General features: G+C 39.5%; 2 protein-coding genes across 4 annotated transcripts in view; one reads left to right on the top strand and one right to left on the bottom strand.

Moving 5' to 3' along the window:
• Window positions 1-4931, top strand: part of LOC110055799 (nucleolar pre-ribosomal-associated protein 1-like) — a 25803-nt gene extending 20872 nt beyond the window's left edge. Inside the window, exons 32-37 of one of the 2 annotated variants that reach the window (XM_089282752.1) lie at window positions 109-215; window positions 634-777; window positions 1539-1648; window positions 1909-2079; window positions 2153-3012; window positions 3916-4931. In XM_089282752.1, the coding sequence (XP_089138878.1) occupies window positions 109-215; window positions 634-777; window positions 1539-1648; window positions 1909-2079; window positions 2153-3012; window positions 3916-4100 (1577 nt within the window). In that variant the 3' untranslated portion in view covers window positions 4101-4931. Of the gene's footprint in view, window positions 1-108; window positions 216-603; window positions 778-1538; window positions 1649-1908; window positions 2080-2152; window positions 3013-3915 lie in introns of those variants that run through there. The other variant, XM_089282753.1, reaches the window with a different exon arrangement.
• On the bottom strand, window positions 4606-14005 carry LOC110056087 (cytoplasmic tRNA 2-thiolation protein 1-like). Of its 2 annotated transcripts, XM_089282754.1 has the most exons (15): window positions 13872-14005; window positions 12743-12866; window positions 12045-12163; window positions 11005-11061; window positions 10662-10719; window positions 9151-9228; window positions 8625-8666; window positions 8074-8123; window positions 7608-7672; window positions 7066-7131; window positions 6684-6742; window positions 6071-6130; window positions 5722-5809; window positions 5296-5326; window positions 4606-4732 (listed from the first exon to the last, which is right to left on the bottom strand). In XM_089282754.1, exons 1-15 carry the CDS (start codon window positions 13926-13928, stop codon window positions 4649-4651), a joined length of 1038 nt encoding a protein of 345 aa, XP_089138880.1. In that variant the 5' UTR covers window positions 13929-14005; the 3' UTR covers window positions 4606-4648. The 2 variants fall into 2 exon arrangements, with proteins under 2 accessions (XP_089138880.1, XP_089138881.1); XM_089282755.1 differs by lacking the exons at window positions 4606-4732; window positions 5296-5326; window positions 5722-5809 and adding an exon at window positions 5333-5691.

Genomic DNA, 14005 nt, shown 5'->3' with positions numbered 1-14005 from the left:
GTATCACTTTTTTTATTATAAGGTCTGTGATGGCCTTGATGTGCTTTTTAACTTCTCTTCTCAAAAAAAGATAACCGAATTTTTCTTATTTTTGTTTCCTATCCTTAGAGCATAGTTTCTACATTATGATGAACAGCTTTCTACTTCAGAGACCTGCTTTGAATCTCAGAGACTTACCTCTGTTTTTCACCATGTTCAACAGCAGTTCCATGCAGGTAAAACTCTCATTAATTTTATGGTGGCTTGGTTGATTTTTTGGCAACGCGAACAACTATCTGAAGACACTTAAAATGGTCCAACAATTTTTGTGGCATTTATCATATATGTGTCATATGGCGTAACACGGTTCGTAAGAAGCTGCTTTTACTTTCTGCACGCAGAACTTGGTTATTTTCAGGAGACCGCTAAGAATTGTATGATGATTTATAACGCACTTAAACAACCATTGTTCTGCTCGTTAAACCTGGCACTCGGGGTCCTGAAGACGAAGAAGAAATTTAGTAAACCCAGGCCGTATTCGCCAGGTTTATGGAGGGATTTCTAACAAAGTGGGCTAATAATCTCGATATTTTATACCACAATTCATATCTCCCTGCTTTGCAGCTAAATATATTGCCCTGGTTTGTTTGCTAGCACGTCACCGAGCGGTCCTGGATGCTGCAGTTGCTGGTGGATGGAATGAAGGACAGTCCAGATTATTATTTGTACAAACGACGTCACGTGATTGAACTAGCGCTGAGTTATCATGACTCACCGGTCAGCGATCATCACTCTCGGGTAAGAACACGCCATGTAAGATTGCATCAAATATAAGCCTGGGTTTTATACCAAAGATGCATTTAAAGGAACAAACTTTGGTAACAAACACTCGTTATCAAAGGTGTTAGTTTCTTTGAAACTATTGTGCTGCGTCAGTAGGCAAGTGAAACAGGTAGTTATTTATCAACTTGGCTTTGATAAAGGTAAATTCGCCACAGCCTTCTTGCAGACATCTACTGGTTATTGTAGATGTCTGCACGCAGGCTAATTAACCGCTGTAGCGAGTTTGTCAAGCTGACGTTTCGAGCGATACATGTAGTTTGTCGTCAGAAGACTGCTAGCAAATTCCGATAGCAGTGACAACTTGGACTCCTGGGCGTGATAAAAATCTAATTTCTCCTTAGGATATCAGTTTGTTATGAAGCAGATAGGGAGTGAGAACATACACAATCATCATCAATTGTATGTCGTCTTTACGTACCACCAAATTCTCGGAACGAACGATCGCAATATCAATAAGAAGAATTACATTTTTATTATGTGACCGAGAAAGTTACTTCGTTGTGATTTGCTGAGAGCAGGCCAGCTTATCGTAAGCTCGAGCAATTAAGGATATATGTTACTCGTGATTTGTGAAAGTTCTTTCAAATTTTCAAATAGAAAGAATTTTCAAATGTCACGGGTAGTATAAAGCCTTCAATTGCACTCGCATTCATACGATCATCCATACCAATCCTAGAATGTAAATGGTTTAGTTAAGTTTATGTTTGTTTGTGTAGAACCTGGTGACTCAGTTGTTGTTATCAGCTCTGAAGATCCATCCAGCTGCTTATGATTTGACCAAAAACTACGGTGTTGTAGCCTGGATCCACTCCTTGTGTTACAAGAGGTACGTTAACTGATAACCTATCCTTGCTGTCTATGTAAAGATCTGGCGTATATTTTCCATCGCATTTGGAGCAAGTTGTTTCTGGAGCAATATTTGCCGACATTGATATTATTGTGCGTTATCGAGCGCCCTGTAACCCAACGAGATCTTGACAGACTGGTCCGCCCAGACTAGCACTAGCTATCCGGGGGCCAGTCTAACTGTACAAATTTTAATTAAAGATTGTTGTTTTTGTTGTTGTTTTGTATTTCTGTTATTAGTCCTGGAAGACTGAGCACAAGTCTGGACTTACTTCAAACCCTTTGGTTTACACTACATACTGCCCACAAGAAAAGCAATGACGTTAATGGGGAAGAAAAACATGTCCGTCTGCCTCCAAACTTGGCTCAAGAGTGCGCATTAGTTTGCTGGACTCTTCTTGAACAACTAAGGTAAGCAAAGACTGTTTGATCTCTCAGTTCAGTTCAGTTCATCTAGTAACCGCATACTGTAATTAACTTGCAGATCTTGCCCAGTTGTAGCTGATACCTATAGCTATTTACAACTGCTGGCATCCGTCATCAGTTACTTAGCAGCCAATGAGCAGCCTTCTGGCATGTCATGTGACCGTACTTTGAGCCTGTTGGGCTTGTGGTGTGCGGCATTTGACGAAACAGTGATGCTGAGTCGACTTCTCTCTTCTTTAAAATTGAATGAAGTGTTGAACAGTGACGTCCAAACTGGTGCAACCGAACGCGACTACAGTAACCTCAAGACAGAAAGCTTGTCTTCCTTGCTGGCTATTCTCACAACGTGGCATCCGTCGGGCGCAGGAACAAACCAGGTTTCACTACAACAAACTGTTCTTCTTGTTTGGCACTTCGGATTGATGTGCTGTCGTGGGTCATTCCAGGTTATCAAGCTTCATATCGACATTCCGTCAAGCAGTAGAAAGCAAACTTCTGTTTGCCTAGTTACACTTCTAAGCTGGTTTAGAAAATGTCTTGTGCAGGACCGCGTACTTCAGGATCGTCTTGTCATAGAGAACCCAGCTTCAGAAATTAAACTTTTAGTGCAGCTTTACCAGACTGGTTCCTCCAACAACGCGACTGCTGCCTTACATGTGGAGCATTTCAAAAGCGTTGAGAACTCTCGCTTAGCAGTTACAAGGGAGCTGAATATGATTTGTTTGGTTTTACTTGCTGCTGCCCAGCGCGGAAAGCGTAAGGGTATTGAGGAAGGTTTAGCGCAGCCAGCAGTTTGCCAGTTCATCTCTCAGGAGCCCTATGGTGACGTTATCACTAAAGGACTGGAAAAAGTGATTCTTCCTTTGCTACCCGACCCCTGTGGAGACTTGGAGGAAGGGAGTTACCATAAGGATGAAGGCGAGTAGGCTACAAGCGCTTTTTGAACTAGAGGGTGTTCTATGGAAAAAAAACTAGCCCAATTTACCTCCAGTCTCAATTACCACAGAGCCGACTTTAATTCTTCGAAACCCGTTGTACAGTTTGTCAACCGTATGCTTGTATAACTTATAGAAAAACACGAGTTGTGGAGATAAGGGTGTACTATCTCCCTGGGAATTTCAAGTTTTCCAACTGTCAAACACAGCTACCAAAACTGTTCCTTGCGCCTTAAATATTTCTTCTTACGAAAATTGGATGTAGTTATTTACGAGCTCATCAGACTATTCCAAACCAGCGGCTCATGAGCGTACATCTCTCATAACTTTGTGCACCAATTCACCCCTCCCCCCTCGCCCAACAACAACAAAAAAGGTTAAGTCTGCATATGAGTCAAGTGGGCCATCAGGCCGGTTTCTGTAGCATGAAGCGACTAGGAGTATTTCTACTTCCCACCCCCCTTCCTCGCCTTGCCCCTGGATGGGATGTTAGTCCTTCGCAGAGTTACCCCCAGCGTTACTCATTTATACACCTGGGTAGAGAGAGGCACTTTGAGAGTAGTGTCTTGCCCAAGAACACAATGTTCCCGGCCAGGGCGCTCGATCCGGAGACGAGCGCTCTAACCATGTGGCCACCGTGCCTCCAACCCTAACCCCTCCCCCAACACCTGAGCCAATCAATCTTTATTTGTATTCATTCTTGCTACAGAAAAAATTACAATTTCAATGAGCCATATTTAAGGTGGAGAGGGAGACGGATTGTTTTTCTTTTTCTACCTGGATTTTTAAGCGCACAATCAAGATAGATTTTTTGTTTAATCTCAATAATAGCATACCAGTACCCCACTTCATGTATGCTAATCAACGCTTGTTCATTTTACTTCAGATGTGGTCTTACAAGATTTATTGTCTCTTTTAATGCAAGAGCTGTGGTTGAAAATACCCATTCCTTTCCAGTTCCTCTCGTACTTGCTCAGTCAAGGTGAAAGTGGAAACCCTGTGGTAGATTCAGTCATACTGGCACTTCGTGGGGCAAAGACTATTACAAAGTGGATACAGAAAGATTTCTGACAACTCAGTTCTGTGTGTTGGTTCAAGTTATGTAGCTGGACAAGAAGGAATGACTCTTACTTTCAGTATCAAGGCAATAAGCGAAAGCAGAGAAAATCACGTGCAAGGAATTGATAACTGAACCTACTTGTGCCAAGGCAATACCATAACGTAGCAAGTCGACGCATCTACACTCAAACAAATTTGAGCGATTTCCCTTATGACGTTGAAATGATTAGCTTGAATACGAACAAAAAAACAAACTAGTTGTGAGCAATATGATTGGTTCAGCGAACAGAGGCCAGTGGGCGCGGCTTTTGGTTGGTTCAGTGAACACGCAAAGCCTCTGAAGCGTGCGGATTGCAAGTTGCTATTGTCTACGACGTCACTCACTCTTCAGTATTCTGACCCGGGTTGTTTGAAAGCTGGATAACGCTATCCACCGAACAAATCACTACCCAGTGGCACGAAAATCGCTTTATACATACATACTATACTGACTGAATAAGACTGAATAAGACCTCAATACTGTCTTTGTATTTTAATTATATTTATTTGTTACACAAGTATCAAAATTCAAGAGACGTCGCAGCGCTGCAGTTGTCTCGACTTGCAGGCGGACTGGAACCATCAGCACTGCTCAGGGCTTCGATCTAGAAAAGTAAATTAAAGTAATCAAGAATTCGACTACTTGTAAACTTGTGAAATAATCCCTTGTTAACTTACGAAGCGATAGTTCTTGAGGTAGGGTGATGAAAAAAGTGCACGACGCCGTTGTAAGAGCGACTGAAAGAAGACAGTAACGTTTGTAAATTGTTCGAGATTCTTCAACAAAATCTGTTGAAACAGGAATTTTAAAGACCAGTCTAACTGCGTCTACCATAAAGCTAAACTTAGGAACGTGACCCAACGTCTCAAAGTTTGGCCACAAATGACAATGACCTATTTCTATCCTGATCCTAGTCAAAATTTTAAGTAGTTCTGTTCTGCACACTCTGGTTCTCATTTGTATCACTTTGTAGTGTACAGGTTTTCAAATCATCTATGAAGATTTCCTTTACGAACGTCGTTGGGCAGATGAGACTCCTCGCTTCTCTTTACTTGCTCCGTACAATATTGATCAAACGTGATTAACTTTCGTTGAAATGATATGAAATTAACATAAAGTTGATGCAAAACGCTCTAAATTAAGAGAACCGAAAGAGAAGGAACTTACCTGAGCTTTGGTTGTTTTGCCGATACCCAACCTGAGAAGCAGAAAAGCCATTAGAAACCTGTACAGTCAAAGTAAATTGATGCATGATGGTACAGCGAAACGACGCCTGGTTACTCAGGGTCTTTACCAGCATCAATCAGAGTCTGTGGAGCTTGAAGCGGCTCCTCCAAGGTAGCATGCTAGTCGTGGTAAACCCCAAATTTTTAAGGTTGTCGTGACAAATCTCAGTTACTTATACCCCGTAAACCCCACCTAGGTGGAGAGAAGCTCTGTGAGAGTACAGCATCTTACCCAAGAACACAATACAATGACCCCTTTCAAACCTCTTGATGCTGAGTTTAAGACAGTCGCCATTACTGTACCAAGCCTTGCACATGGTTACTTTGTTACACTAAACTGCAAAGCAAAACCGGAAATGCTCTTTACCTTGGTAGTCCCTTGTTAAGTCCTTCTAGAAGCACACACGCCTTGCACAGAGACTGACTTGAAATATAACCACATCTCTTACAAATACCTACAATATCAAGACAAATTATAATCGCCTAACGACACGTACCATTGACTACTCGTTTAAGACAGACATGGCGACTTTCCAAAAGAGTAAAAGTGGAACAGGTTGGACAGTTGCTTGACTAAGTCTTATGATTAAACACATTCTTTCCACCAGCACAACAGAAGTTGTTCAGAAACCACTGAGGAGAATTCGTTAACATGTCCGTTTGGACACAGTAAGAGTTAGGTGGAGATACAAAAACAACATGGCTATAAGCGATACCTTGAACGGGCATCTTGACATCCTTTTTCACAAACAAGCTTTCTCCGGAGTGGATGATGTCTGTAGGATACAGAATGTGAAAGGACTTTAGTATTCTAATTTCCTCGTCTTATCGATCCCCACGTTATTCGGACCTCAGATCCCTAACATGACCTTCATATTGGGTCCCGAATTGAGGACTCTCGAATAAGTGCCTTCGTCATGCTCAGTCGCGGACTTCAAATGGTACCTTATGTAAACTTCTCAAACTCATTAATAATTCATTAAGTTTAGACAAAGCAAATCATGACCGTGACGGTGTTTGCATATCTGATCTTAATTTGCATAGATCTCTTCTCGGTGTTTGGAAATGTAGTCAAACACCGTCTTTCGTGTTTGATATATATTTAAACTGGGGCCAAATTTACAATCCTTGAACGTCTAGCTGATTCACGAACTGCTTATGGCGCCTCTTAACAAAGTTCAAATGGAGCCAAACTTCGAATAGCACCTTGACGAGGAACGTAAATTGAGGACCTAATTAATGATTCTCAGATTAGTCCCTTCAATATTTACCAATCTGCACGTTCCCAACTTACTCCTAGGCAGATTAAAGCTTAAATCATATACTCACCCAAGATGGAGCTTGGACGAATTTTTTCTAAATCCTTGAGAAAGGTTCTTGCGTGACCCCTGTTGGAACAAACGACGGAGTTGTTCAGTATGTCCTATACAGAGTTTGGGTAATAACGGATTATCTGAAGGTCAAAACAAGAACCTTCAATGGCAAGATGTGAAGTTTAGGTCAGGGTGACATGCATCATTAGCAAGTTCCATTTTAGTTGCCTTAACGAAGCCTTTCAATCCCAAACTCCAAACAAAACTTCTCTTAAGTTATTCGCCTACATTTCTTTCAACGCTAGTAATGAGAATTGACTGCTTTATATTTTATTACTGCAAGGAGGCAGTAGATCACCTGTTCTTGAGGCTCAAAGGAAAAGACAAGGCACACCCACCTGTAAGCATTTGGAGAATAAATACACTCTGTTGAAAAGTAGTCCAGCTTTTTGAAGTACGCGTACCTGTTACCATGACAACGAGAAAATAATTGACCGTTTTGAATAGCCATTCGACATTAAGGAAATCTCTTTCCTGAACGTTCGCAGATTGTTTAAATTTCCCCAAGTGAAAACACATTTGTGTGACAACAACTACAGGAAAAACCTTCCACAAATAATGCCATTACGCGTGGCACGTAGGCCTGATGGGTAGTTGCATAATGTATTTATTGTTTCTTTTTGGGGCGTGGAGGAGGCAAGGGAACTCCGTTAACTCGAAAGGACCGTCAACAGAGTGGCGTGGCTTTATTAAAGAGGATTCTAACACACACACAAAAAAATGACTAACCGGGCTTCTGTTTGGGTCACAGGAGCTACAACAAAGTTGGTCCTGAAATATTTTATTGATCCTAATCACCTGTTGTACGATAAAACTCTCCGCGTGTTTTCATTTATCAAAAGATGTTAAACGAGCAATGGAGTCCAATCGTAATACTTACATTACAATTTCTTTTTCGTAAGTGTACTTGAATGGTTTACAACGAGGAATGGCACCCTCAGTGCCCTAGAACAAACAGACAATCAGCAATGTAATTAATAACGCCGGTATGATATCTGAAAGACAGGCAAGAGGTTTCTCAAATACAGATTGAAGTAGTCCGTCATTAGCAGAAAACAATTTGTGTTACATCCAGGATCTAGCCTCCGCCCGTACCCCTAGTGATAAAATGAACTGGAAGTACATAAATAATTGATTACAATGGAATTTTTTAAAAAATATTTATTTATACAGATCCCTAGTTGTTGTTGTTGTTTTTTCAGTTTCCTTTTTTCCACTAGTAAAAAAAACCCCAAGTTTTCTGTAATTGTTCTTTTTGCAGTTTACATCAGCGATATAACACAGTTACATCATATTATATGATTGTACATTTTTTTTTTTAAACTAACAGTATATTTAACCCATACCGTCACAATAGCTGTACATCGCCTAAGTCTTGCTATATCCCCTCGTAAAACTAAAATACACAGGAAAGTAACGTTAAGTTTTCAATCGTCTTCAGCGAAAGATAAAGTCTTATAGAAATCAAAAGGATGGGAAATTAGAAAACACCAAATTTGAAAACGCCGGCTTTGTGTTTTAGTGTGGACGGAAAGCATTTTGAAAAAGGAATTTTCAAAAAAATATGACTTCTTGATAACCATGTGATCAACCTCCCAAAGGGTGCACTCAAACTTTATTACCAGAACTGATTGTTGCGTATTCAAATTTTTCTGGTGTAGTGTAGACGGAAAAAAGTTGATGCATTTCTAAGTGAGAAGACTGAGAACACCGTTTTCAAATTTCTCCGGCGTAGTGTGGACGAAAAACATCTGATGCGTTTTTGGAGTGAAAACGCCTTTTTCAAATTTCTCCGACGTAGTGTGGACTGTGCTTGATATGATTTCACAGATGGTTTCACTTAACAAGAAGGCATCAATTCTAATATCGATCTCAAATACTTTATGTGTAGGCTTACCATTCATTAATACTGTTTCTGCTATGTCGTCTGCATTGTGACCTGGAAATGTAAATTCGCAATGTTATTAGGCTTAGTCAGAACGCTTGCCTTCTCACAGTTCTGATATTCTGCAATATCAAGTCGGTATGTCTCACCAAAGTACAAACCAAGGACTGAACAAACTCGCTCACAATTAGGTTTAAGTACTGTGCTGTTACCAGATGTTCAGCGACTAGATTAAATTTTTTGATCACAGAAAACATCAAATGTTTGTTATGACAATAGTTACCATGTAGAATTCTTTAGAGCGGTTTTCAATTGAGTGTCGTAAAACCAAAACCAAAACCCATTACTTACCAATTAGACTTCTCAGCTAATCTCGAACTGTAGTAAAACCAAAACCAAAACCAAAGTAATTGTCTAATTACTTTCGACACTCAACTGAAAACCGCTCTATTATTCAATATTCCACCTAATGTTATGCTGTGACAAATCATAGTCACTAATTTAAATTACAATTACTAGGCGTGAATCCTGTTCCAACCTGTTACTATTTTATCAACCTTTAAAGCCACTGCTCCTCTATCCAAAGCTTGCCGTCTAAATACTCCACAAAATGTACCTGCATGTAAAAAAGACATCAATGACAATGCAGAATTAACAGCTTGTTAACAGATCTGGAAACCTGTAAAACACACAGGAAACAATTAAAAGGTTGTTCAGGAAAACAGCAGTTCTCAACAACGTTAAGAAGTAATATATGGATTTAGGCCAGCCTAAAAGCGTAGCTCCTGGGCCGGGTTGTTCAAAGCCCGATTAAGCTAACCCAGAAAAAGGTAGAATTTTGATTTGAGTTTTGTAACTTTGCGGTGAGGTTTCTGTGTATTGTTTGGCCTTCTGTTTTGAGTTTTAATAATCACCATATACGCAAAACAAAACAGCAAAACACATTTGTATAGAAGAAAAAGTTATAATTCGATTAACTTTTAATCCTGGGTTAGCATAAATTGGCTTCCGAGCAATCCTGCCCTGTTTCCAACAAGCTAACCCAATATGAGCCCGCGATCCAATCGATAACCAGCGCTTGGTCAGCAGTCAACTTCAAGAAAACACGTGACCTCGAGGAGCTGTAAACCTGAGCCCGCGATATCGTCACGTGATACTGGTCAGCGGATACCTTGTATTGACAGGTGTCAATTGATCATAACATGGATGTCCAATGTCAAGGAAGCGCACGGTAAACCAAGGCTGCATGTCTCTGTCAACCTATTATTTGGAGTATGGCCGCCATGTTGGGCAACTCCGCCGTCGCTGTCGTCGTCGTCGTGCGTATGCGCCCACGAGCAATACCGCTAGCCATGGTAACCATGAGAAAATCAACTCATGGGTTTCCTTTTCTTTCCCATATGAGTATGGGGCTCCGCTTGGCGGCCCTTCAGGCCGCCGGAGCTCCGCTATAAGTTAATTTATATTAGGTTATACATTTGATAAGAAACAGTCAGTGGTAAGTAACAACTTTTGACCCGAGATTATAAGAGCTGTTAGATAAAGGTGTTCCACTGTACTTCAGAAGGGTTAAAATATTGTCCAATCATTCTCACGACTTGTTCTTGATTTTTAAATGACCTCTTAAATGAATCAACCCGTAGTATAGTTTCTATTTAGAAGGCTGAAAAAGTTAAAAAGTAAAAAACACTGAACGTTTTTCAGGGTCAACTTCAGGGTTAGCAAATATTATGGACAGGTAGTATATGTTTCGCTGATGCAGCCCTAGCTCTGGGCGCATGAGAATTTTCGGAACACAAGAGAAATGCAAAAACTATACTGTGGGGGAAGGACAACCTGTGATCAGGGCTTCAGAAAGAAGAATCTGCACATGGTTGTTCAAGTTACATGTATCCAGGGGAGATTTCAAGATGCTGTAGTGTGTACAAAATATCTCCATTGTAATTAATACATTGTATAGACATCAATGTTTAAATTAGTCATTGAGTTTAAACAGTCATTTGAGATCAATCTTTGAAATAATAAAAGGAAATTGAATTCTGCACTTACAATTACTTTTCAGTCCTATCTGCTTGACAATAGCATCCATGGTCCAGCCATAGAGTTCCTGAACACATAATCATCGCATTATTAACATCTGACATCTTTTTATGTTTAGTTGTTGACATTTAAATGGCTTTGATTAATGGGTCTTGGTTTTAAAATGACCAATACAGGGTAACTGTTTCTTTCTTGAAATTTCAAATTATTAAATCTCTATCAATTATCTAAATCTCAAAAGTACGAAGGTGTGGAGTGAATGGCAAGTGTATCACTTCATGTGTACAGTAATATTAGTCAGACTTACTAGTATTTATCTAGCTTGTCACCATGAAGAAATAATCATATTTACCTCATACGAAACAATCTTGAGTGGTAACTCATACTGCATTTCATTTCTCTTCACTGTCTGTTGTGAAACAAATGCATTCTGTCATTTCACTGCCTTTCGATGCATATGAAGTAAAATACATGTATGACTTCCACATTGGTAGGGTGTTGGTGATGTATTGGTCTTGTGTCAGCTGACGCATTGGCTAACATGGTGGTTGGGTTGGAATTCTATAGCTTAACCCAGATTCCACAGTAATATTGCATTATTTCACATGCTACCTTATTTCACTAAATTTCGTGAGTATTTAATTTTGCGAAAAGTCAAGCGCCATATTTTGCAGGTATTAAATTTCATGATCTTCAGAGGAAATTACAATTGGAGTGTACTAAATTTCGGGACTTTTTTCAATTCTTTAATATGTAGCGTTGACCTCAGAACTGTAACAACATAATTAATATGATCGTTATTGTAAACAATAGCAAACATAACAAAGTGTGACAAAGTTTGATGACAGTACAATTGAGATTTTGAAGAACTTAGCAGCAGAGGATCTGACAGTGAGACCAAAACAAACAAACCAAACAACAAACTCCTAAACATGAAGCTGAGACATGTTGGAATAACAGTGATGAAATAACAGCTTGAATTTCATTTAGTTAATTGATATTACTGTATATAGGTATTAAATTTTGCCATTTAATCCTCACATGTCCTATATTTTGTGAGTATTAAATTTCACGATTTTTTCAAAATCACAAAAATTGCAAAATTTAGTGAGAATAAGGTACTTGTAGTGCAAATGCTCCCAGTGTGTGGCTTCAAAATAAGTTGATATCCAGCATTCAAATTCTGTTAGGGCTCTACGCATTTCAATATCTTTAATCCTCCATCAAGAATTCATTTACTTCATGTTGGTTAAGTGCCAGTTATTTTCGTATGAGTAGCAGTGCTTCATCATAATTTAACAACTGTTTAGAGCTCAAATGTTGCCAAAGTCACCATGATTATCGTGTCATTGATATATGTATAAAATTATATGTTTTGCTCTTTACATGTACCTCCAATGAATCATCCCTGTAACCAGTTATTCCCTCATCCACAGACAATAGAATCAATTTTAACCCATAGTCATACTCTTCATTGAGTTTTTTAAGTACATAAGCCAACACCGTGGAATCTGAAACAAAAACAACAGTTACAGTATTGTGATAACTTCTTCATGAGCTTAGTAAATGACAGCTGCTGGAGTTAAGGAATGGATTATTCAGAGGAGGGGTTGGACAATAACATGCACCTTTCAATGAACTTATCACAGGCTAAAATGTCAGTGGAAAGTAGCTTTCAGGCATCAAGCTTAAAAGCTTGTTAAAAAGCCAGCGTAGTACATGTATTTTCAGCCGCATTCCTGCAAGTAATCTCCATTTATACACACATGTATTATGAAAGGCATCCTCAAGAAGGGTATCCTCATTTGGGAGATTAGTTACATGTTTATGTAGGTAGGTTATGCATGCCCCCCTCCCTCACCCCCCTACATGCTGTATGATAATGAAATTCAAACCTTTTCAGAACATCCCCACATTGCCATCAGCATTTTAACACAAGTTATGCTGTTCATAATCATTTTATCAGCCTTGACCACATCAACACTGTGTCATACATGTCCATGTAGGTCAGAATTTTACCCTAATAGGACCTCTTACAAGGAGCCTTTTACAAGAAGGAGCATAATATCAGTAGCAGGTTGACGCATTACCTTTTCCACCAGATGCACCAATAGCTACAACTTGTCCTTTTGTAAAGAGTTTATTTGAGATTATTGTGTGGTGGACCTCAGTCTCAAATACAACATAAAAGCACTCCTTACACAAAGCATCACCCTATCGTAAAGTGTTTCAAAAACAACAAAATTACTAATGCATACATAACGAACACATTAAAAATATATCTAGAAGTAGCAATGGTCTCTCAAAAATGAGGATAATGTGTCTTAAGGCAGCTGCGGACTGAGTATCTGTTGGAGTGTCTGTCAACATGTTGATAGAGTATCTGCTGATATATTGACCAACATCGGTCACCTCTCAACTGACACAAGTTGGCTGATACTGGTCAATAAGCCACTGACACTTGGTCGATACTCTATGACGCTTGGCTGATACTCTTATGCCACTCTGGCTTTCCCCATACGGGCACTGAGGCTAGAGAGACTGTTATTTTGCACCCTCAAGCTCTGTGAGTTAGGGGGAGGAGATGGCTGACATTTCAAACCATTACAGGAGAAATAATGATTAATAAGACACGATATACCACTGATAGTTGACTGGTATACTCCTGACATCTGATCATAACAGTAACAGTTGAAGTGTCAACCGAGTATCAACTGACATACTGACTGTATTATAATATGTCGACCAATAATGGCAACCAATGGTCCACCAAGCTGAAGAACATTGCAAGGGACCCTCGACTGATTGTCAATCAACATAGCCGAGTATCAGTCCAGATGTCGATCAAGTGTCAGTTTTAATGTGGACTGATACTTTGCCAATAGTATCGACTGATACTCAACCTACAGATGCGTTAAGTACACATGATCCAAAATGATTCAATTAGAAAATCGATTCCCAGAGTGTCACATTGAACAATCTTTCCTGAACAGTGCTCAGTAGGCAGCAAAAAACGTATCACTAAAATAAGGTTTAAGATTATGGCATCTAACAACGTTTAAAAAAGCCTTGAGCAAAATCAGTTGTTAAAAAAACTATCTTATCGGTCAAATGCCCCCAAAATTCACCTAGTTAGTTTGTGATGCAATAATTTTGTAAGTCAATCTTTCAATTCAAAAGCGACTTTTTTGAATTAGTGTCGTACCAAACGCAACTTACCGTTTTTGGTCGCTTTAAAATGGCTTTATTGCCACAGATCTTACAACAAAGAGGCATCCCCTTCCTTTAAAAAAAACAAATAAGCCTAACTATGTTTCTGGAGCCAAAATTCTCAATTATCGACCACCATGTTG

This window comes from Orbicella faveolata, unplaced genomic scaffold (assembly GCF_042242905.1).
Source record: "Orbicella faveolata isolate gen_17 unplaced genomic scaffold, um_ofav_v1 contig_12, whole genome shotgun sequence".
NCBI classification, from domain to species: Eukaryota; Metazoa; Cnidaria; class Anthozoa; order Scleractinia; family Merulinidae; genus Orbicella; species Orbicella faveolata.
This window is presented reverse-complemented; position numbering and strand designations above follow the sequence as displayed.

Excerpts from the sequence above, each read along its gene's own strand:
- LOC110056087 (XM_089282754.1), bottom strand. The coding sequence starts at position 13,928 with ATGCCTCTTTGTTGTAAGATCTGTGGCAATAAAGCCATTTTAAAGCGA. Across the intron at positions 8,124-8,624 it reads AGAAACAGTATTAATGAATG|TTTTACGAGGGGATATAGCA; the intron begins GTAAGCCTACAC and ends TGTGTATTTTAG. Across the intron at positions 6,131-6,683 it reads TCGTCCAAGCTCCATCTTGG|ACATCATCCACTCCGGAGAA; the intron begins GTGAGTATATGA and ends TGTATCCTACAG.